This window comes from Ceratotherium simum, chromosome 36 (assembly GCF_057802395.1).
Source record: "Ceratotherium simum simum isolate JZ-2026a chromosome 36, ASM5780239v1, whole genome shotgun sequence".
NCBI lineage: Eukaryota > Metazoa > Chordata > Mammalia > Perissodactyla > Rhinocerotidae > Ceratotherium > Ceratotherium simum.
The window spans coordinates 20,869,853-20,894,974 of NC_141935.1; the positions used below are offsets into that span (position 1 = coordinate 20,869,853).

Here is a 25,122-nt window from a genome sequence, read left to right on the forward strand (position 1 = left end):
CATCCCAATTAATGCTGTAAAAATCATCTGACAAAATTCAATGACCGTTCATGATAAAAACACTCAACATCTAGGAATAGAAGGAACTTCTTCAATCTGATAAAAAGCATCTATGAAGAACCTACAGCTAACACCAGACTTAATGGTGAAAGACTGCATGCAAAAGAGGCTACTCCCTCCTGCCACTTCTATTCAACATTGTACTGGAGATTCTAGCCATGACAAATAGGCAGAAAAAAAATACAAAAGATATCCAGATTGGAAAGGAAGAAGTAAAACTATCTCTATTTGCAGATGACTTGTACATAAAAAAATCCTAAGACTCCACTAAAAACTTATTAAAATTAAGAAATGAGTTCAGCAAAGTTACAGGATATAAGATCAATACACAATAATTAATTGTATGTCTATACATTTGCAATGAACAATCCAACAATGAAATTAGGAAAACAATGCCATTTACAGTAACATCAAAAACAATAAAACACTAAGGTATGAATTTTACAAAAAAGATATAAAATTATACTCTGAAAAGTTACATTGTTCAAAGAAATTAAAGAAGACCTAATAAATGGAAAGACACCTCACATACATGGGTTGGAAGACTTATTATTATTAAATCACTCTATAGCTTCAATGCAATTCCTAGCAAAATCCCAGCTGACTTTTTTGCATAAATTGAAAAGCTGATCCTCTAATTCACATGGAAATGCAAAGAACCAAGAACAGTCAAAACAATCTTTAAAAAGAACAAATTTGGAGGATTCACACAATGACTTCAAAAGTTACTACAAAGCTACAATAATCAAGACTATGTGATACAGGCATAGGTACAGACATATATAGATCAATAGAAGAGAATTTAGAGTCCAGAAATAAAACTTCATATTTATGGGCAACTGATTTTGGTAAGGGTGCCAAGATAATTCAGTGGGAAAATAAGAGCCTTTTCAATAAATGTGCTGAACTACTGGATATCCACATGCAAAATAACAAAGTTGGACCCTTACCTACCTTACACCAAAATTAACTCAAAATGGAGCAAAGACCAAAATGTAAAACTATAAAACTCCAAGAAGAAAACACAAGCGTAAATCTTTGTGATCCTGGAGTAGGCAATGGTTTCTTAGATAGAACACCAAAAGCACAAGTAAGAAAAGAAAAAATAGATAAACTGAACTTAATCAAAATTAAAAACTTTTGTGCTTCAAAGGACACCATTAAGAAAGTGAAAAGATAGGGGCCGGCCCTGTGGCCTAGTGGTTAAGTTGGGTATGCTCCACTTCAGTGGCCCAGGTTTACAGGTTTGGATCCCAGTTGCGGACCTACACCACTCATCAGCCATGCTGTGGCGGTGACCCACATACAAAACAGAGGAAGACTGGCACAGACGTTAGCTCAGGGCTAATCTTCCTCGGCCCCCCAAAAAAAAAAAAAAAAAAAGGACAGTGAAAAGATAATCCACAGCAATATTTGCAAATTATATACCTATCTGATAAGGGACTGTATTTGGAATATATAAAGAACGCTTACAACTGAATAACAAAAACACAAGTAATTCAATTAAAATAAGAGCAAAGGATCTGAACACAAATTTCTCCTAAGAAGATAAACAAACGGCCCATAAGCACATGAAAAGATGCTCACCATCATTAGCCACCAGGGAAATGTAAATCGAAACCTCAACAAGATACTACTTCACAATCACTAGGATGGCTATGATCAAGAAGACAGATAATGGCAAGTTTTGGTTAGGATGTGGAGAAATTATTACCCTCATCCACTGCTGGTGGGAAAGTAAAATGGCATGGCCACTTCGGAAAATAGTCTGGTGGTTCCTCAAAACGATAAACATAGAGTTACCGTACGACCCAGCAATTCCACTCTTAGATACACACCCAACAGAAATAAAAACATAAATCCACACAAAAATTTATAAGTGAACGTTCACAGCAACATTACTCAAAATGGCCAAAAAGTGGAAAAAAACCGAAATGTCCATCAACTGATGAATGGATACGTAAAATGTGGTATATATCCATACAACAGAATGTTATTCAGCAATGAAAAGGAATGAAGTACCAAGACATGCTACAACATGGGTGAACCTTAAAAACATTATGCTAAGTAAAAGAAGTCAGTGACATAGTTTATGACTCCTTTTGTATGAAATGTCCAGAATAGACAGATCTCTAGAGACAGAAAGATTAGTGGTTGCCTAGAACTGGGGGACCTGGGCAAGATTGAGAGTGACTGCTAACAGGTACAGGGTTCTTTTCCGGGTGACGAAAATGTTCTCAAATTGATTATGGTAAAGGACGCACAACTCTATGAATATACTACAAAGCACTGAATTGTACACTTTAAGTGGGTGAATCATATCGAGAATTATATCTCAATTCTCAATAAAGCTGTCATTTAAAAAAAAAAAAGAGATCACTAGACCCAACAAATTGGGTGATATGAAAAATCTGACAAAAACAAACATTGAGAAGAATACAAAGGAAAACCCTAATCAGACTACTAGTGGAATAAAAATTGGTAACCACTTTGGAAAGAATTCAGCCTATGATATACTAGAGCTGAAGATGCACATACTCTATGAGAACAATTCCACTCCTAGAAAGTCATGCTTATGTGTACCAGTACACACAAGAAGTTCAAAGCAGCATTATTTATAATAGCCCAAAACTATTAATAATCTAAATGACTATCAATATATAAGAAGGAATAAATAAATTGTGTGAATATCATACAATGAAATGTTTTACAACAATAAAAATGAACTAGAGCTAATTCAACTATATGGATGCATTTTAAAACTAACAATGATCAAACTATGCAAGACCCAAAAGAATATATACAGTAGGAATCCAAATATGACATTCAGATATAGGCGAAACTAAAATACTTTGTTTAAAGATGCATACTTGAGCGGTAAAAGTATTTTAAAAAGCAAGGAAGTGATTACCATTCAAGTCAGGACAATGGTTTTCTTGAGATGGAATGGGAGAAACTGTGATCAGGAAAGCACACATGGGGAACTTTTAGGGTGACAGCAATGTTTTGTTCCTTAATCTGGGTGGTAGTTACATGGATATTTGTTTTCTAATTATTCATTCTATAACACATTTGTTTTATACACTTTTTTTGTATACAGTTATACAGTCATGCATTACCTAACGAACAGGGATACGTTCTGAGAAATGCATCATTAGGCAATATCATTGTTATGTGAATATCATAGAGTGTATGACAAACCTAGATGGCATAGCCTACTACACTCCTAGGCTGTAGGGCATTAATCTTATTCCCACCATCCCACATGCGGTTTGTCATTGATGGAAACGTTGTTATGTGGCGCACGACTGTGGTTATATTTCACAGTCTTTAAGGTTTAAAAGGAAAGTTACTCAGTCTTTCAAAAGCAACAGCTAAGAGAAGCACAAAATAATTTTTGGAACCAATGCTACTTTTTGGCCAAAAAAGCAGCCTCCCAAAAAAGAGGGATTGGTATTCTCTTCCCAGTGGATCAAGTGAATAAATATCGATACGGTCTTGGAAATAAGATGATAAGAGGAAAGTAGGTAAGAAATGATACACAAATTTTTTTTTAAAAGAAAAAAAGGCAGACCCCTAAGTACAGGTTGAGTGTGAATTTACTATGGAAGGGGGTTCCCAGTCACCAAGTGCATCAAAGCCAAGCAGGACAGGTCACAGCAGTAAGGAAAAATCCCAGGACATCTGAGTACAAGGTCATGTGTTATGTTCTCATGAGTCTGGTTATAGAGAACTAGTCCTAATGTTTTTTCTCATTAAACAGACATTTAGGGCCAGCCCCGTGGCTTAGTGGTTAAGTGTGCGTGCTCCGCTGCTGGCGGCCTGGGTTCGGATCCTGGCCGCGCACCGACGCACCACTTCTCCAGCCATGCTGAGGCCGCGTCCCACATACAGCAACTAGAAGGATGTGCAGCTATGACATACAACTATCTACTGGGGCTTTGGGGGAAAAAAATAAATAAATAAAATTTTAAATAGACATTTAGGTTAAAGATCATCTAAAGAGCTCCACATAGTACCCCAGCTTCATCTCTTCTTGCTACAGAACAAAGTGTCAGCTGCAGAAGGGTCCCGAATCAGCATCCATGGGAGAGACAGTGTAAATGCCATGTTCCAACTGCTTTAATCATCAAATATTTGCTCAAGTTCTCCCTAACCACGTGTAAGAAGAAAAGTAAATATTGACTTGAAAACTCACCTAATCAATTAATATCAGCAAGTCTTTTTTAAAAGAAATATCACAGCAGGCATTATGGCAAGGTTAACAAAAGAAATAGAGAATAGATATGTGACCTCAAAAGATTGATTAGTCTAGACAAGGAGATACAACATAAAATACACAAGAAAAAACTTAGAATAATTAAAAGTAAAAGATGAAGAGCCAAATGATATAGCTGAACATGCGGCTGATACATTAGGTTTAAGGTCTAAGAATGAGGGATCTAATGAGTCTGGAAGAGTAAATGGCATTCTAGATGAGGAGACTGCACCAAGACCTTCCAAGATGATCACAATGAAGACAGAACTGTCTTGGAAGAGATCAGAGACAGAAAGAGGGCAAAGAATTTTGGGATTAGTGAACTTACATGCCCAGAGACCAAGGAAATACTACTTATCCCATAAGGATAATATGGAAACACTGCTTACCACATATGACGTGATCAATACCGGGACTGAGATTTGGATGGAGGATGTGGAAACAGAAAGGGATTAATCTTAGAGAAGTTACAGAGAAAAACTATACAAGGAAAAGAAAAGTGCAGAGAATCATACAGCTCCAAAGAACACAAGTCTGCGGACAAGACAAGAGGACATCACCACTGAAAGGAAGGGAGGGGAATCAGTTTGAAGAGTAAAGACACACGGTAGATTCCTGGGTGTGGTCAGTAACAAGCCAATTGTTATGACCTTTGGACAGAAATGAAACAACTTTATCTTGCCCTGTTCTTTAAACATATTACTATTCTGAGAAACAACCCTATAAAACAAATTAAACTCCATTCTAAACACTAAACACTACAACATTGTTTCTTTATTATATGTAATAATGCCTACCGAAGAAAACTGTGTAACCTTTCCTGGAAATCATATTTAAAAAAGAAACAAATCTAAAATGGTCATGAACTTAATTTATGAATATCTAATTTATGTCAGAAAAGTTTTTTGATATATCAGAAATATTATAAAGAACGATCAAGAATTTTCCATCAACAGAAATGTCTGTTCTCTGTACTATCTGGATAAAGCCAGGCTGGGAAGCAGGGGAATCAGGTGATTCTTTCACATCCTTTCTGTCCCTCTGAGTCAGTCTCATCACCATCAGACAAAGTTCAGTCATATTCACTCACCAAGCTGAGACAATTCCCTCTTCTTTTTAGACCAAGCATAATACTGCAAAAGCCCTTTATAGGCCTGAATAAGGTTGATTAAGACTTCCTGGGAAGACGACTTTTCACCGTATCTCCACGTCTCGGCCTGGCTGAGATTTCTGTTGGCGTCCTCAAGCATTCCATGATGCAGAAGGTATAATGCATGTTGTAAGGAGATCTGCAACAATGATAAGAAAAAGCCCAAGGACATATAGGTCATTAGTAACCATTAGTCAAAAAGCTCGGTGAATATATGATACATGCTGGGCTAAGACCTTGGTAGGCCACAAATGATGTAACATCATCATCCCTGTCATCAAAAATTTCAATCTAGCAAAGAGGAAAGGTACATGAGACAATTAACACTATGTAAATGAGAGCTAAGTCATATAAACTTACAAACAGAAGACAGTGTGATCTAATGAAAAGAACAGGGGCTTTGAAGACAGAGAGTCCTGGCTCAGATGCTAATTAAAAGCTACATAAACCTGAGGATCTTAGCCTCTGAGAGTCTCACCTGTTATATAGAACAATTATTATTAACCCTTCAAAAGAGAGTTACGAGGATTAAATGAGATAATATTTGCATACCACCTAACGCCTAGTTTGGCCCATAGCAAGTAACCAATACATTATTTTATACATGTTATATAAGCCCAGAGAAAACATCTTAATAAAGTGTTTTGAAGAATGGCATCAGTTCAGATGGAAAGGTAAGTGAATCCCTGATACAGAAGAAGAAATAAGAATAATTACACAAAGAATGAGCACTATAAGTAGGCGGGGACACTAAGGAGGAGAATAATGGGAATACAGTTAATCATACGAGTAGAGTCAGACCATAGAGTTCAAGGCCTCCATCACAGACTATTGCAATAATTTCTCAACTGGTCTCTCTGGTCCTGCCCCCCTACAATCCATCTGCACGTGGCTGCCAAAGAAATCTCATCTTGTTAACCACTGTGTAAAATCCTTCAAGGGCTCCCACTGCCAACAGAATGAAATCTAAGCTCCTTAGGTACGGCACACAGGGAGGGCCCAGACTACTTCCCCTGGCTTCTACCCAAGTGATTTTGAGAGTAACTAAAGCACTGGCTACAGGGCTATCGAGCTCTTGAGCACCCCCTGCCATGCCAGACTACCCTTGCCCCCAGTATGCCTAGAGAACACCCACTCGCTTTCTCAGACCCATCTCAAGCATCGCTTTGTTTCTTTTCTAGATTCCTTTACTCATTCAATCCCAGCCCTCTCCAATTCCCGAGAGCAGACCATTTTCTCCTTTGTCTTCTCACTGTATGTTGCATTATTATGGTACCCATAATAACTTATTCCATTTACACGCCTGTCTCCCTCTACTGCAAGAAACACTTCTAGCACATAACCTGGAAAATAGCAGTAAGTGTTTTTAAAATTATAAACAAGAAGAAAATATTTTATTGCCTATCCTAATTATCACCCTCAGACTCTGGAGTGTGAAATAAGGTTCCTCTCAGGTTTCTTCACTTCAACTGAATAGATTCTATGAGCTCAAAAGGACCTACCCAATAACGTAGTTAACACTCTACTCTCCCTCCCTAATCCAATAGCCATCCAGTTACCTCCTGCAAGAAGAGAAGGGGAGCACACATCACCAAGACAGGCCACTCCTTTTCCAAATGTTCAATTAGAAAGTTCTTCCTTAAACGGAACCATAAGCTGCTTCCATTTAATTTCTACTCATAGTATACCCCGTATACCAGAGAATAAGATCATAAGAGGGTGCCTGGCACATAAGTAGAAACTCAGGATATTTCTTCCTAAATTAATCCACTAGATCTAAAAAGAATCTGAAACTGAGGAAAATCTTTTGTCAAAATTAGGAAGCAGTGGGAGTGCAAAATGGTAGAGCCAATGTAGAAAACAGTTTGGTGATTCCTTAAAAAGTTAAACACAGAATTATATGTTTATATATACATATATATATATATGTTTATATATATAAACATGACCCAGCAATTCTACTCCTAGGTATATACCCAAAGGAATTGAAACAAGGACTCAAACAGATACTTGTACACCAATGGTCACTGCAGCATTATTCACAACAGCCAAAAGGTGGAAACAACCCAACAACAGATGAATGGATAAACAAAATGTGATACACACATACAATAGAATATTACTCAGCCATAAAAAGGGATGAAGTTCTGATACATACCACCACACAGATAAATATTGAAAACATTATGCTAAGTGAAATAAACCAAAACAAAAGACAAATATATGATTCCACTTACATGAAATATCTATAATAGGTAGACTCACAGAGACAGAAAAAAGATAAGAGGCTCCCAGGAGCTTGGAGGAGGAGGGAATGAGGAGTAATTGCTTAATGGGAACAAAGTTTCTGTTTGAGGTGATGGAAAAGTTTTAGAAATACTGGTGATGGTTGCACAACACTTTGTAATTAGTTAATTAATACCGGTGATGGTTGCACAACACTTTGTACAATTGCCACTGAATTGTACAATTAAAAATGGTTAAAATAGCATATTTTATGTTATATATATTTTTCCATAATAAAGAAAATTTGGAAACTAGAAAAAGTAAGAACAAAACAAAAAAAGAACCACAGAGTAAATATTTTAGGCTTTACAGGCCTTATGTCTCTGTCACAACTACTCAATTCTGTCATTTGTCATGCTAAAAGCAGCTAGTACCAATATGGAAATGAATGGCTGTGGCTGTGTTCCAATAAACCTTTATTTAAAGACACTGAAAAAAATTAAAAGCAAAGCATTTAAAAACTTTATTGTAGGGGGCCGGCCCCGTAGCGTAGTGGTTAAGTGTGCGTGCTCCGCTGCTGGCGGCCTGGGTTCGGATCCCGGGCGCGCACTGACGCACCGCTTGTCAGGCCATGCTGTGGCGGCATCCCACATAAAGTGGAGGAAGACGGGCACAATGTTAGCCCAGGGCCATTTTGGAAACGTCTCAAGCCTTTTGGATAAGATATTAAAGGACACATAAATTTGGAGAGGAAGTTCCACCTACACATTAGGAAGATTAAAACATTTTCACACATGGATCAGAAGAGTGAATATTGTTAAAATGCCCATACTACCCAAAGCCATCTCTAGATTTAATGCAATCCCATCAAAATTCCAACGGCATTTTTCACAGAAATAGAAAAAACATTCCTAAAATTTGCATGAAACCACAAAAGACTCCCAATAGGCAAAACAATCTTGAGAAAGAACAAAGCTGGAGGCATCACACTTCCTGATTTCAAGCTATATTACAAAGCTATAGTAATCAAAACAGTATGGTACTAGTATAAAAACAGACACATAGACCAATGGAATAGAATAGAGAGCCCAGAAATAAACCTATGCATATATCATCAACTAATATTTGGCAAGGGAGCCAAGAATATCCAATGGGAAAAGGACAGTCTCTTCAATAAACAGTGTTGGGAAAACTGGATATTCACAGGCAAAAGAACAAAACTGGACCCCTATCTTACACCCCTATCTCACAAAAATTAACTCAAAATGAATTAAGGACTTAAACGTAAGACCTAAAACTGTAAAACTCCTAGAAGAAAACACAGGCAAAAAGCTCCTTGACATCGGTCTTGGCAATGATTTTTTTGGGTATAACACCAAAAGCACGAGCAACAAAAGCAAAAATCAACAAGCGGGACCGCATCAAACTAAAAAGCTTCTGCACAGCAACAGAAACAATCAACAAAATGAAAAGGCAGCCTATGGAATGGGAAAAAATATTTGCAAGTCATATATCTGATATGCGGTTAATATCCAAAATATAAGAGAAACTCGTGCAAAAAAAAACCCAATTAGGGCCAGCCCGTATTTTTTTAAAAAAAAAAAAACTGCATAGCAGTTAAGTGTGCGCACTCTGCTTCAGTGGCCCAGGGTTCGCAGGTTCCAATCCCGGGCGCGCACCGACACACTGCTTGTCAGGCCATTCTGCGGCGGTGTCCCATATAAAGTGGAGGAAGATGGGCACAGATGTTAGCCCAGGACCAATCTTCCTCAGTAAAAAAGAGGAGGATTGGCATCAGATGTTAGCTCAGGGCTAATCGTCCTCACAAAAAAAAAAAAAAAAAACCCAATTAAAAAATGGGCAGAGGACTTGAATAGACATTCTTCCAAAGAAGACACAAATGGCCACCAAGTACGTGAAAAGGTGTTCAACATCACTACCCATTAGGGAAACGCAAATCAAAACCACAATGAGATATCATCTCACATCTGTTAGAATGGCTATTATCAAAAAGACAAGAGATAATAAATGCTGGTGAAGATGTGGAGAAAATGGGACCCTTGTACACTGTTGATGGGAATATAAGTTAGTACAGCCACTATGGGAAACAGTATGGAAGTTCCCCAAAAAATTAAAAATAGAACCACCAGATGGTCTAGCAATCCCACTTCTGGGTATATGTTGAAACACGAAAACATTATCTCAAATAGATATTTGCACTCCCGTGTTTACTGCAGCATTATTCACAATGGCCAAGACATGGAAACAACTTGTGTCCATCAACAGATGAATGCATAAAGAAAATGTGATATATATATACACACATACAAACACATACACACACATACATATGTACAAAATGGAATATTATTCGGTCATAAAAAAACAAGGAAATCTTGCCATTTTCAACAACATGGATGGACCTTGAGGACATTATGCTCACTGAAATAAGTCAGACAGATGAATACTGTATAATCTCACTTTCTCTTATTTATCCAGGTGTCTTACCCTTCTTCCATGCCTTTTCCATCATCACCTACCTTATCACAGAGACAAGCAATGTACAAAAACGAACTCTGCAAATGTAAATCCACAAAGCCTACAATCTCACCTTTAAGTAGTTCATAACGCCAATATTTTTCATCCGGTCAGCAAAGGTATTGAACATCTCCACATTGCTTTTGGGATGATAATACAGAATTTCACTTCCGAGCTTCCAAATAATCTGTCAAAACAGAAATGACTAACAAAAATGTAAAATCCTTGCCTTAACCAATTTCTGCCTAAGAAAGCTATTTTTTTCTGATTACAACATTAAAAAACAACCTATAATTCCTTTTCCTAGATACTACTACTGTTAACATTTTACTATACTTCACCCAGTGAAACTAATACTGTTATCTTATGTGGTAAAATCTTTTCTATCAATTAAATTAAAATACCAGATAACTATATCAGTGTCAATTTTAAGTTAGTAGTCCAAAGAACATAGGCAGTTAAGATACATATTGAAGACAAAAATTTTAATTAGTATGGGAGGAAGAATATTAAAGTCAGAAAACTTGAGTTCTATTAATACTGACTTCTTCACTGCTCTCAGCCTCTTTATTATCCACAAAATGAGAGCAATGGACTACACGTTTCCTGAGATCACATTAAGCTCTACAACTACTGACTCTATTTATAGAACTCCAATTTAAGAATTTTCATCAGCTACAAACAAATTTTAATAAAAATATTTTCTCCCCAGAGCACCAAGACTTTGATGACAGAATTTGGAGCTCTTATTTTTCATGGGAGCAAATCTCTATTTCAATTACCCTAATTTAAGGTACTTCAATAATACTGACCTTCAAGTAAATGTAAGCAAATTTTAAATCAGTTCTTTCTATAAAGATATCTATTGGTTGTTTGGCATAATAACAACACTCATCTTTCTAACTCAGAAAGAGAGATCAAGACTTCATTTGTAGAATACCAAATCGCAGTATTTTGGAGCTTAAAGAAAACTCGGGAATTATCTATCACAGTTGTTCTTAAATCTAGAAGTACCTGGGACACCTGCTAAAAATAAATATTCTAGGAATTCAGACTCTGATTCAGTAGGACTGGAGTGGAGACAGGAAACTGTATTTTCAACAAAAGCCCTAGATAATTCAAATAGAGCCAAAGAAGTGTCTGTATACCACTGACTCAATTCCTTAATTTTACAAAACAAATTCTGGACCAAAAGAGCCTGTAATTTGCCCAGTGTTCTACAGATGTATATAACTTTAGCCCTTAAACTAAAGTTTCAATCAATAATTAAATTTTTTTTTTCAGATTTTTTTGGTTCTATGAGTTACCTAACTGATGCAATGGTTACTATATTAGTAAAAGCTATCTGAGATATTCTTGTGAAGTTATTTGTGGATAAACTGTCTTTACTGAACAAATCTAACGGTATACGCCAGGCACTGTTCTAGGACCCTGCCCTCATGGAATTAACGTTCTCTTGCAGTGAGACAGACAATAACCAAGAAAGCTAATAATTAAGTTGGCAAGTATTATGGGATGGAGCAGGATAAGGGGATCAGGGGTGCCAGTTGAAGAGGGGAGAGGTGTGGTGTGCAGCTGCAATGGTAAGTAGTCATGGTAGGCATCTCTGAAAATGTGACTTGAAGGAAGGTAGCCATAGTGATATCTGAAGAAAGACTTTTCCAAGTAAAGGAAATAGCTAAGGCACAGGCAATCAGGCAGGAGTGTATCTGGCCTGTTCAAGAATGAGCAAGGAGGCAGTGAGGCTGGAGAAGAAAACAGAAGTGGGAGAATAATAGCAGATGAGGTCAGAGAGGTTGAAGAAAGAAAGGGAGTGAGCAGATCACACAGAACTTGCTGGCAATCAGAAGGACTTTGGCTTTTACTTTGAGTGGAACTGGAAGCCATTACAGTGTTTTCAGCAGAGGAGTGATATGATCTGACTTATGCTTTAAAAGGATCAGACTACATCATTAGTCATTAAGGAAATGCAAATCAAAACCATGATGAGATACCACTTCACAACCACTAGGAGGGCTATAATCAAACAGACAGACAATAACAAATGTTGCAAAGGATGTGGAGAAATTGGAACCCTCATATATATTGCTGGTGAGAAAGTAATGGTGCAGCCACTTTGGAAAACAGCCTATGAGGTTTAACACACTTACCATATGACCCAGCAGTCCCACTCCTAGGTATACACCCAAGAGAAATTACAACAAACACCCCCACAAAAACTTGTACGTGTATGTTCACAGCAGCATTTATTCATAATAACCAAAAAGTGGAAACAACCCAAATGTCAGACAACTAATGAATGGTTTCATAAAATGTGATATATCCATAGAATGGAATAGTATTTTGCAATAAAAAGGAATAAAGTACTAATACAAGCTACAACATGGATAAACCTTGAAAACACTATGTTCAGTGAAAGAAGTCATTCACAAATGTCATATATTATACAATTCCACTTACACAAAATGTCCAGAATAGAAAGTAGATTCATGGTTGCCAGGGGCTGGAGGCTGTGGGGATGAACAGGGAGTGACTGCAAGTGAACAGGGTCTCCTTTTGAGGAGACAAAACTGTCCTAAATTTACACTGTGGTAATGGCTGCACATCTCTGTGAATATACAAAAAAACACTGAACTGTACAATTTAAATGGATGAACTGTATGGTGTGTTAATTATATATCAATAAAAATTTTTTTTTAAAAAAGGATCACTTTGGTTGTTGAGAACAGACTAGGGGGGAGGAGGGCAGTCATCTAAGTGAGGTGATAGTGGCTTGGATCAAGGTGCAGCAATGGAGTTGGTGAGAAGCACTCAGACTGTAGGTGTATTTTGAAATAATAGCCAACAGGATTTTCTGACAGGTTGGATATGGGGTATAAAAGAAAGATAACTGCAGAGTTTGGCCCTAGCAATTAGATACATAAAGTGACCATCATCTGAGATGAGGAAAATTAGGTTTGACAGGGAAGATCAGAAGATCCATTTTACTTTTTTTTCCTCTTTTTTTTTTTTTTTTTGGTGAGGAAGATTGGCCCTGAACTAACATCTTTGCCAATCTTCCTCTTTTTGCTTGAGGAAGATTATCTCTGAGCTAATATCTGTGCCCATCTTCCTCTATTTTTTGTATGTGGGACGCTGCCACAGCATGGCCTGAAGAGCGGTGTGTAGGTCCGTATCCAGGATCCAAACCCACGAACCCCGGGCCGCCAAAGCAGAGCACGCGAACTTAACCACTATGCTACTGGGCCAGCCCAGAAGATCTGTTTTAGATATGTTAGTATGATATGACCATTAGATATACATGTGGTGATGGGGAGTAGACAACTGGATATAGGCATCTGGACATGAAGAGAGATGTCAGGGCCATACATAGACAACTGGGAATCGCCAGCATATAGACTAAATTTAAGGCTATGAAACTGAATGAGTCATCAAGAGTGAGTTCAGATAATGAAGAGGACTAAGGACTGAGTTCTGGGGCCCAAGTCAAAAGGCCAGGAAGAAGAACAGTCAGAAAAGGAGACCGAGCAGTGTCCAAGGAGGCAGGAGAGAAAATGGAGGGAGAGTGCAGCGTCTTGGAAGCCAGATGAAGAAAGCTTATCAAACAGGAGGGAATGATCTATTACGTTAAACACTGCTAACAGATCAAGTTGGATGAGCACTGAGAAATGGCCACTGGATTTAGCAACATGGAAATCACTGTCGACCTTGACAAAACAAATTGGTAGAAATGGTGATGTGGTAGCGGGCCGGCCCCGTGGCTTAGCGGTTAAGTGCGCACACTCTGCTACTGGCGGCCTAGGTTCGGATCCCGGGCGCGCACCAACGCACCACTTCTCCCACCATGCTGAGGCCGCGTCCCACATACAGCAACTAGAAGGATGTGCAACTACGATACACAACTATCTACTGGGGCTTTGGGGAAAAAAAAAAGGAGGAGCACTGGCAATAGATGTTAGCTCAGAGCTGGTCTTCCTCAGCAAAAAGAGGACGATTAGCATGGATGTTAGCTCAGGGCTGATCTTCCCCACAAAAAAACAAAAAAAAAGAAATGGTGATGTGGGGTGGGGGGAGCCTAACTGGAGAGGGTCTGGAGAGAACAGGGATACACACTCTTTCAAGCAGTTGTGCTGAAAGGGAGAGTAGAAAAATGCGGCACAACCTGTGGAGGAAGCGGGGGTCAAGAGACGATTTTAAGATGAAAGAAATAACATGTTTGTATGATGATAGGAAATGTCCTATAGAGAGGGGAAAATAATGACAGACAAAAAGAAGGAAGAATTAGTGGAATGAATGAACGAATATTGGGGAATCTGAGAATTAAAACTATTTTTAGTCTCCTTTAAAATCATAATAAGTAAAAAAAGTACGTAAAAAATGTCCCAATATAAACTCTCCACCCAAAACTTCTTTTAGTAGCTTTTAGGAAAATCAATGTGAGATCCTGCGAAAGCTGTTCTGGGTGGAGCTCAAGAGGCAGGAACTGCCAGATATCTGTAATCTCTTCCAGCAGACGCACACTTGACTCACCTCAGGCGCAGCCTGCCGTTTGTAGCTATCTGAATCTTCCAGGATCTGCAAATAACTGTGCATGTACTCTGCAGCTTGCTGCCACTGGTGCTTCAGCAGAGCTTCTTGGATAAAACTTAAACAAGCACTTGTTGTCTGAGCAAAATCCTTCTCCTTTTTTCCTCCAGTATCTACAAAGGTTAAAAAGAAGAGTCTTTACCCACAGCGACTCCAATTCAACAATTCAAAAAACTTATTTCTGATAAGCAGAAGTTTTAACAAGTAGAATGGAAGGTATTACTTAACCCAGTCCATCCCCAATATCAAAGCCAGCTTCACCTGAAACAAAACAAGTCTTTACTTATCAAAACTGTAGACGGATCCAATAATTTTTATTTATTTATTTATTTATTTAAATTTATTTATTTTGTGAGGAAGATCAGCCCTGAGCTAACATCCATGCCAATCCTCCTCTTTTTGCTGAGGAAGACCGGCCCTGGGCTAACATCTGTGCCCACCTTCCTCCACTTTATGTGGGACGCCGCCACAGCATGGCTTGACAAGCAGTGCGTCAGTGCGCGCCCGGGATCCGAACCCAGGCCACTAGCAGCGGAGCGTGCGCACTTAACCACTATGCCACGGGGCTGGCCCCCTCTAATGATTTTTTATAATAGATCACCATGTAATTTTTTCATGAATAATTCAGGAGTTCAAAGACCTGATACACTGCTATAATTAAACTCCATCCATTGCCATCTACTTACTTATGTGACTCAGGTTTCTCAGAATTTACATCATTTAAAACAAAATGTAGGGCCGGCCCTGTGGCTTGGTGGTTAAGTGCGCGCGCTGCGATGCTGGTGGCCCGGGTTCGGATCCCGGGTGCGCATCGAGGCACCACTTCTCCGTTCATCCTGAGGCCGAGTCCCACATACAGCAACTAGAAGGATGTGCAGCTACGACATACAACTACCCACTGGGGCTTTGGGGGGAAAAAATAAAATAAATAAAATCTTTAAAAAAAAAAAAAAAATAAATAAATAAATAAAACAAAATGTAATAGAACTGAAGCTAAATCTTTTCTCCTTCTAGAAATACATAATATTCATCCACAGATATATGAAATAATTGGATAAAAGTGACAGCTTTATCTATTCTATTTAGATAAAAAGCAATAAAAATTTACTTAAATACTTAAATTCTAACACTACTTTTAATACTTGAATTGTTTTGACCAGCTGTGTACAACTATTAATTATAATGACTCAATCCAGAAGAAATTTTGATACTTAAAACTTTATAGGATACTAATAACAAATAATTAAAAGTAGATACATACTTTTACTGCAAGAATAAAAGTATAAGAGAAAAAGGCACAACATAAAATTTCCATCTATTAAAAGCTTTTTCATAAATATTTTTAAATGAATGATAAAAAGTATCACATCCCTATGTTATTTAAATTCCACCAGATATATTTTTTGAAGTAATATAATAATTTTATTTAAAAATGCCAACATATGCTGGAAATTATATCTTTTGCAACTATCAAACTTCGGAGACAATTTTTAGATGGCATCTTAAAACAGTGCAAGGTTGTACCTAATTTTCCAAAAAAAAAAAAAGGTAGAGGACTATTGCTCTAGACTAGTGCTTCTCAAACTTTTTTAACGTGCAAACAAATCCCCTGGGGATCCTGATGCCTGCTACTCAGTGTGGTCCTGGAACCAGCAGCTTAGTGTCACCAGGGAGCTGATTAGAAATCAGCTCTCTGAATCAGAAACTGCATTTAACAAAATCTACACCCAAGCTCCCAGGATCAGCAGCAACACCAGACAAAATATCTCTCACTTAAAACCTTGTTTATTCACCTAAAGGAAAACTAATCTCACGCCAAACTCCCTTCTACCCCTCAAGTTTTCACAGCTCACTCGGGAAATCAAATTTAGACTACCATACCTAAATCCTAGGAAAATTCCCCTCCTGTCTTCCAACTCAGCCTTGTTACCTCAGGAATATCTCTCATGTCATCTTTTTGTGAGCAAAAGATAATCTTATTTGTTGCTGATAAACTTTAAGAATAATAATTGTCAAGGAAAATACAGTTTTTTGTGTGTGAGGAAGATCAGCCCTGAGCTCATATCCATGCCCATCTTCCTCTACTTTATACGCAGGACGCCTGCCACAGCATGGCTTGATAAGCATTGCGTCAGTCCGAGCCCAGGATCCGAACCTGTGAACCCTGGGCCACCAAGGCGGAGCGTGCAAACTCAACCGCTACGACACCGGGCCAGCCCCTGGAAAATACATTTTGATGGAATGAAATACAATAAAGACGGTGTCATAAACCTAATTTCTAATGTCCTTGAAAGAATCTGGAAACTCGTCGGTCAGTCTCAAATATTTTTTGAGCACTACCATGCACCAAGCACTATTCTAGGTACTCAACATACAGCTTGATTCCCAACTCGCTCATGTCTTCAAAGTTTTTATTCTAGGGGGCACATCCTTCCAAATGCCAAAAGGTATCTATCAAACTAAAAAATAAATAATTGTTAGGCAATTGTGTTTTCCTATTATGGTTAATTATCACTACAATGCCAGTATTACCTGCAACTATCTTCTCATTGCAGGCATAAAGTATTTGGAGTTTAACAGGCTATCCATAATCTACAAAACACTCCTAAGCACGTAAATTCTGGTCTTTAACCTATTTGCTTCTGGACTGACTCAAGCTCTCTGTAGACACTGGTGACAGAAACAAGCCCAGGGATGCCTTAACTAGCAGGAACTTTAGATTACTACTTCCCTACAAGGGGTGAAGTACTATTCTCTCTAAAGTACAATCCATTCAAACCTGGCTTAAACCATGTGCATTAATATAGCAAAAATAAAATGAGAAGAGAAGAAAGAAATCATTATTTTTTCAACACTCACTACGCACAAGGCTCTGTGCTAGGCATTTTATATATATTATCCCATTTTTTTATATATCGCAGTCACTAAAAGTTCAGCCTTTGAGATCAGATAGACCTGGGTTTGACTCCTGGTACCAAGATTTAGAGTTTAACTTCGCTGAGATTCAGTTTCCTCATCTCCAAAATGGCCTAGCACATAGATTTACTGAGGATTAATTTACTGAGATAATAAAATGAGATGATACTTAGTTAAAAGAAGAAGATAAAGGAGCTAAATTCTAGGAGCCAAGGAATCTCAGTCAAGGGGAAAGAAGGCTAGACTAAGAAGATGTATTTGAGGCTAATAAGAAAAGTGCTGGTTCAAATGTATTCCTAGGACTACACCACCCAAAATGCCAACATACAGATAACTGCTTCTTTTATATATTCAGATAGGGAGTTGATCCCACAGAAAAACTTGCTTCTATTTACATTAGATGAAAATGGGGGAAAATATTCTTTTTTTGAAACATATTATACATGAATTCTATTAGGAATTATTTCAATGCAGTTCAACAGAAACTTCTTGAAAACACCTCCTAGGTATGTACTCCTCAATGGCAGAGACCATATCTTCTTCATCCATGTATCTCAAATATTTAGCCAATGCCAGGGACATAAGTGCTCAGTAAGTACTGCTGGAAAAAAGAATGTGTATCTACCATAATACAGACTATCTGTTCTTAATTCAAAGGAGAAGAATTCTGAAAAAAAAGAAGCATATTTTTATGATTTCTTTTTTGCTTACAGCCTAAAAAAAACCTCATATATTCCTATCTTGAAAACTGAACCAGCTTAGTTATTCATTTTTGTAACCATACTGAATCTCATCATCTCCGCGCGTTAAAGTTAAAACGGTTATATGTTATTTTACTTACCCACAGTTTCTATATGCTTTTGGAGCCAAGGAAGTTGCATTCCTGTACCGGAGAGCTCACAGGTTTCCTGCCGGTCATCCTCTGTTACAGACTTTATCAATTCTTCACTGAAATCACTCATACCTATTCCAAACTGAGAATATCAATTACTCTCTGTACATCTTAATCCACAGGCTTCTGAGTTCTACAGGAAAAAAAAACCATCTTTTTACCTAATAAATATCATTTGATTAACAAAATTAACTGTACCTAGTAGTTCCCTCGAAGAAAAAAACCAATTTAATTATGTCAGCTACAGCCAAAAATAATGATCCATTCAAAAAAAAAAAAACTTAACTACTATTATATTTCAAGAACATACAAAGATAGATACTAACCTTTTAATTAAAAAAATACTCAAGTCTAGAGGAAGAAACAGCAAAATGACGCATAAACAAAATAATAGGACAAGTAAGTCCAATAATAATAATAGGAGTTAACATTTATTGGGGCTGTTCTACACACCAGGCATATAAATTATCTAATTTAATCCTTACAGAAATCCTAAGGAAAGTACTATTATTTTCTTCCATTTTCATGTGGAAAAAACTGAGAGATTAGTGAAATTATGTGACCTGGTCCACCGTCACAAGAAAGGAGAGGACAATATTATAGGAACTAGAACACGAAACTACCTGGCATGAATAGAGTCTGGGGTCTGCGTGGTGGAGGCGGCAGAAGGCAGAACTGACGGCGGGAAAGGAATCTAGAAAGACAGCCGTTTTCCAAGCTGAGTCTGGACTTGATCCTCCAGATACTCAGGGCCCCATATCCAATGGATTACGAGGCCCTGCTGATACTACCTGCTAGCACTTCTCCAGTCTCCCCTCTTCTCCGCAATCCTACGTCACTACCCCAGTTCAGGACACCTTCAAACTGGGTCTAGATTACTGCTTTAGCTTTCTCTCTGGTTACCCTGCGTCGAATTTTGCTTCTCCACATTACAGCCACGTAAACCTTTTAAAATCAAATGCTAGGGTTAGGAGCGTGGGCTTGAAATAACACCTGAATCTGCAACCGACCCACATGTATTTTAAGACGTCGTTCCATAAGGAGCTCTCCCTTCCCAAAGTCGCAAAGACTAAATTGATGTCACGCGGTTGCCACGGTAACCAAAGCTTCTCCAACCCTTCTGCCCCGTTCTCGGACCTCGAGGTTTCAGAGCATCAGGAGAAGATAGCAGAAGGAACACAGGTGAATCCTAGCACAGCCCTTCCCGTTCCACTGTGAATGCACTTACCTGCCTAAAGCCGGAGCTCTTCTGTGACATTAAACTCTATATCCCGACTCCAGAAGCAACGTGAGGAACCCTTCCCCGGAAGCGAAGTTAGCGAGCGCTTCCCGTGAGCATGCGCAAAAATCTGCCTCGGGCGTCCCTGCGGTGCGCAGACGCAGCCCCGCCCCTAACTCCTCCTTCCGCGGTGGAGGCGTGGCTGTCCGCGCCTCGACCCCGGAAGTGACCCGGAAGTGACCGTTGACTGTCGCCCTCGCTTTGGGATGGCTCCAGGTTTGTGACTTAGTCTGTCGCAGCCGCAAAATAGGAGAGTTTAACTGCAAATGAAGATGGGAGTGAGGGCACCTGGAAGAGAGGAATGGTCAAAAAAGCAGAATGTCACTTTACCCGAGTAATTCACTGTACGATGACCTTTCCGTTCCTGCTTGGCTCACGGTTGCACTGCGCGAGCCTCGGAGGCGTGGCTAGCGGTCCTGACAAGATAAATCGTTACATAGCCTAACTGCTTCCTTGAAATGTTTTTTCTCTTTTATTAAAGTTTTAGCTTTGAATTTTTTTTATTTGAAGAAAGTTGTAAAACTTTATTCAGAGATTAACACTCAAATTTCCACCGTGAGGACAGCATGCTTGCAAATTTGTGGTTGTTCTTTACCTGCTTCTGGCATTTTAATGGGCTCTAGATGTGGTAGAATCTCTTCCTTGACATCAGGACCTTCTCCAGGCTCATCCACAGTCTTCAACAGGGTCAGTTCCTGTTGATCAGTTTCCACATCAGGCCCGTGAACTGAAAGTGCTCCTTCATCATCAATGTCCTGAGCGGGTATAATATCCTGACTCTTAGTTGGTGGTTCCTCTAGTTGAGGTTGTTCATCACTGGGCTGCTGAGCAACCACAGGTTCAACTGGCTGAGAAGACTCTCGACCATCTTTTCTTCCTGCAGCTTTGGATCTTGTTCTTACATGCCAACTCATATTTCCCATGGCTGAGTTTCAGCCAGCGAGAAAGAATCAAGATGGCAGGAACATGACCTCCCCTGGCACAGCTACTGGCACAGAAGAAAAGCTAGCTTTGAATTTAAGTGACTCTGACTGCCTGCCCAAAATTTGGACAAGCATACCTTTTTCCTTCTCGGGGGATGGTTCCGTGGATCCGTGTGGGGTGACTTTTCGTAAGGAATTGCCAAACTTCTGTGAAATAGGAGTCGAAAGTAAGATGATTAAATGTGAAATGAGGGCAAGTTGAGGAGGTCTAGGAAAGATGATCCTGGGAAAGCAGAGACACATGCGAACATAATATGTATCTCCAAAATTTGTGGGGTTGATCTGTGAAAGAAGGGTAAGACTATTTTTTCATAGAATCAGAGAATAGAACTAGGACTAAGTAGGTAAAGTTAAAGGGAAACAGCTTAAAGTCATTACAAGAATTTTGTTCGTAAATAAGGCTGCGCAAATAATGGCACAGGCTCCCACATGAATCTTTGGATTTCCCCTACCCTGAAAGTGAACCATTTGAGCAGAATCAGAGTGTTGTAGAGGAGATTAAAGGGTCTAATAAAAGTTTGTACAGCGACTCCTTAAAATGCTGCAAATACTTGATTCTATGTTGTCTTGATAAATACTATGCAGTAGCTATGGGCTTGCAGGAAAAATTCCTTTGGCTGCTCCTTGTGTCATAAGTCCTTGGCCTCACTCAAGCCTGTACTCTAATTCCACAGGCAAGGCTGACCTAAATGATAATGTCCAGGAGGACACACACACAAAATAACAGCCATAAGCTTCTAGTCTAGAGGTTTGATCTGGGCACATTGCTCGCCTTGCTATGGGAAGGTATGAGGTGTGATTTCACCAAAACCAATCCAGAACTGATTTTATGTGGCTAGAAATTCATGCTCTCACAAAAATGGGGAAGAAATTTCTGATTTACCTTAACGTTCTCAGGCAACTGTGGGCAATGGTAGATAAATCTAAAGAGAGAAAGTTAAGAACTAATATCTTTATATGCTCTACCTACCTCTTCTCTTTTCCATGGTACAATTCTGGTAAAAACGTGCGTTAGGGAGAAGAGAGTAAAAAGAAAATGATTATACTATATCACATCGAATAGCATAAATAAGATTTTAAAAAAGGAAATAGTCTGACAAAAATGCAAACATAAAACAATGCATGCAGAAGACTTTCTAGACTCTGATCTAGAAGAAAACATATCCTAAGGAACAAAGATGTTCTTACAATTGCATTGTGCTAAAGAGTAACTTAATATGATGTTGAATTACGTTTTTTAAAAAAACTGCAAACTGTTATTTAGAGAATATTATTCCCATGAACCCTTCAATTATTCCCATAAACCCTTTATTAGATTCCCTGCAGTCTAATAGAGAACAAGCTTCAGACAACCAAACAATTGGAAAGACATCATCGTAAATAGACTATACTATATCACAGCTAATAATATGAACAAGATAAAAAAGGAATGTGGCAAAATGAAAGCATAAAAACAAAACAGGTCACATAACAATATAGAGAAAAATATTATCCAACTATAAACTCCCCAAATACGTGGACTAGGATCCCACCCCAGACTTGAGGAAAAACTATGGCCTCAAGGGCACAACTTCATTTTTTTTGCCCGTTTGGTGCCGTGAGCTACTCTGTAAAGAAGTCCAGGCTATCCTACTGGGGAGAGAGAGGCTGCAGGAAAAAAGAGTCCCTGGAGGATGAAACAACACACAGAGAGATGCCACATGAAGAGGACAGTCAGCATCTTAATTCCACATGTGTGAGGAAGTCCTTCTCAGATCTTGTCTCCCAAATCAGTCACTTGCTAAATGCAGCCGCATAAGTGAGTACAGCTGACAACACAGGGGCAGAGGTAAACTATTCTCACCAAGCCCGGTACAAATTCCTGATTCACAATATGGTGAGTAACAAAATGGTGGTTGTTCTAAGCCACTAAATTTTGGAGTAGTTTGTTACACAGCAATAGAAAACTGAAACACTGAATTGATCATTTGCATCTTCCATCTTTTTTTCTTCATCAGTCAATCTTGTTAGACATTACCAGTTTATTTATGCTGCAGTCAGAAAACAAACTCTGTGAGATGTCAAGATTTTAAAAATTTCAGAGACTTACTTTATTGCCCAAAGTATAGTCTATTTTGGTAAATGTTCCGTGGACACTAGAAAAGAATGTGTGTTCTACAGCTGTTGAGTGTCATGTTTTACCAATGTCAATGAGGTTAAGGTGGTTGTTAGTTTTGTTCAGATCTTCTGTATTGTTACTGATTTTTCATATCACCGTATGAACACTTAGTATTAATTACTGAAGTAGGCGTGTTAAAATGGCAAACTATGTTTGTGAATTTGTCTCTTTCTTTAGTTTTGTCAGCTTTCCTTCACATATTTTGAAGCTTTGTTATTGAACACACAAACATTTGTGGTTCTTATATCTTCCTGATGAAATAACCATTTTATCATTATAAATATCCTTTTTATCTCTGATAAAACTCTTTATCTTGAATGAGTTTGTTTGATATTAATATAGTCACAGCCATGTTCTCAGCTTACTGTTTGTGGGGTATATCTTTTTCCATTTTTCTACTTTCAACCTATCTGTGTTTTTTATTTAATGTACTTCCCTTGTTGACAATAATTACTTGGAGCCACATATTTTTAATCCAATCTGACAATCACTGTCTTTTAATTGGTGTGTTTTATTCATTTATATGAATTATAATAATTGATATTTTTGAATTTAAGTCTATCATTTTTCTATTTGTTTCCAATTTGTCCCATTAGTTTTTTGTTCCTCTATTCTTCACTTCCTGCCATTTTTGGGATTAATCAAATGTTTTGGTATTCCGTTTTAATTCCTCTGTTGGCTTTTAGCTATATCTCTTTGCGTTATTGTTTTAGCAGTGTTTCTAGGAATTATGATATGCATTCTTAAATTATCACAGTCTACTTGGAGTTAAAATTGTGATACTTCACATAAAATAAAGGAGCCTTGCCACAGTATAATTCCATTTACCACCACCCCCAAGTCATTCGTGCTTTATTGTCATCTATATTATATCTACATACATTGTTATTTTTGCTTTAAACAGTTATATGTATTTTAAAGAAATTCAGAGAAGAAAAATATATATTGCCTTTTACATTTACCTATGTTTTACCGTTTCCAGTACCTTTCATTCCTTCCAGTAAATTATCTTCAAAAATAGCTGCCAGGAATTCTCCCCACTCGTGTACGTGCATGTTGCTTTTCCCATTAAGAAGTAGAGGCTGTTGTCTCACCCCTTGAATCTGGGCTGGTCATTTGACTTGATGAACAAAATATGGCAAAAGTGATGCCATGCCAGTTCTAAGACTAGGACTTAAGAAGCCTTGCACTTTCCACTTTTATCCTCTAGGAATCCAGCCAAGAATCAAGTAAGTTTAGGCTAGATTACTGAATACAGGCGTACCTCATTTTACTGCACTTTGCTTTATTGTGTTTTGCAAATATTGCGTTTTTTACAAGACCCTCCACCAGCAAAAAGATTATGACTCACTGAAGGCTCAGATGATGGTTAACATTTTTTAGCAATAAAGTATTTTTTTATTAAGGTATGTACATTTTTTTAAACATAATGCTATTGCACACTTAATAGACTACAGTATAGTGTAAACATAACTTTTATGTGCACTGAGAAACCAAAAACTTTGTGTGACTCGCTTTATTGTGGTGGTCTGGAACTGAGCCCACAATATCTCTGAGGTATGCCTGTGATGACAAATGTTTGGAGAGAGAGAGGCCCATCCTAGCCATTTCAGCCACCACAACTGAGCCACCAGACACGTGAATGAAGCTATTTTGGAAGTTTCAGCCCTGGCCAAGCTCCCAGCTGAATGCAGCCACGTGCACTCATGAACCACCCAGTTAAGTACAGCCAAGGCACAGTATTAAGAGAAATAATAAATTATTATCATTTTAAACCACTAACTTTATTACATAGTAAGGGATGACTAAAACACTATAGATTTAAGTTTCCATTGAATGTGCCATCATCTCCTTTCATCCCAAAGAATTTCTTTTAGCATTGCTTGTAGTACAGGTCTGTTGGTGTTGAATTTTCTTAGTCTTTATTTATCTGAAAATGTCTATTTTGCCTTCAGATTGAAGGATATTTTTTCTGGATATGGAATTCTATATTGGCAGTTTTTGTCTTCCAGCACTTTAAGCCCTTCCATTGTCTTTTGACCTCTTGTTTCTGATGAGGAGTCAGCTATCATTTT

The 25,122-nt window shown here is 38.2% G+C and overlaps 1 protein-coding gene and 1 pseudogene across 6 annotated transcripts in view; both read right to left on the reverse strand.

Moving 5' to 3' along the window:
• TAF1A (TATA-box binding protein associated factor, RNA polymerase I subunit A) overlaps positions 1–19,967 on the reverse strand; it is a 33,340-nt gene extending 13,373 nt beyond the window's left edge. For 2 of the 6 annotated variants that reach the window (XM_087424376.1, XM_087424371.1), the window contains exons 1-5: positions 19,856–19,967; positions 18,577–18,709; positions 14,763–14,932; positions 10,306–10,419; positions 5,409–5,607 (exon numbers count right to left, since the gene is read on the reverse strand). In XM_087424376.1, the coding sequence (XP_087280502.1) occupies positions 5,409–5,607; positions 10,306–10,419; positions 14,763–14,932; positions 18,577–18,709; positions 19,856–19,885 (646 nt within the window). In that variant the 5' untranslated portion in view covers positions 19,886–19,967. Of the gene's footprint in view, positions 1–5,408; positions 5,608–10,305; positions 10,420–14,762; positions 14,933–18,576; positions 18,761–19,250; positions 19,322–19,855 lie in introns of all 6 variants that reach the window. The other 4 variants (XM_087424374.1, XM_087424373.1, XM_087424372.1 and 1 more) reach the window with 4 other exon arrangements.
• A 454-nt stretch (positions 19,968–20,421) lies between these two features.
• Positions 20,422–20,820, reverse strand: LOC147912357 (putative G antigen family E member 3 pseudogene; annotated as a pseudogene).
• Between the last annotated feature and the right edge of the window lie 4,302 nt (positions 20,821–25,122).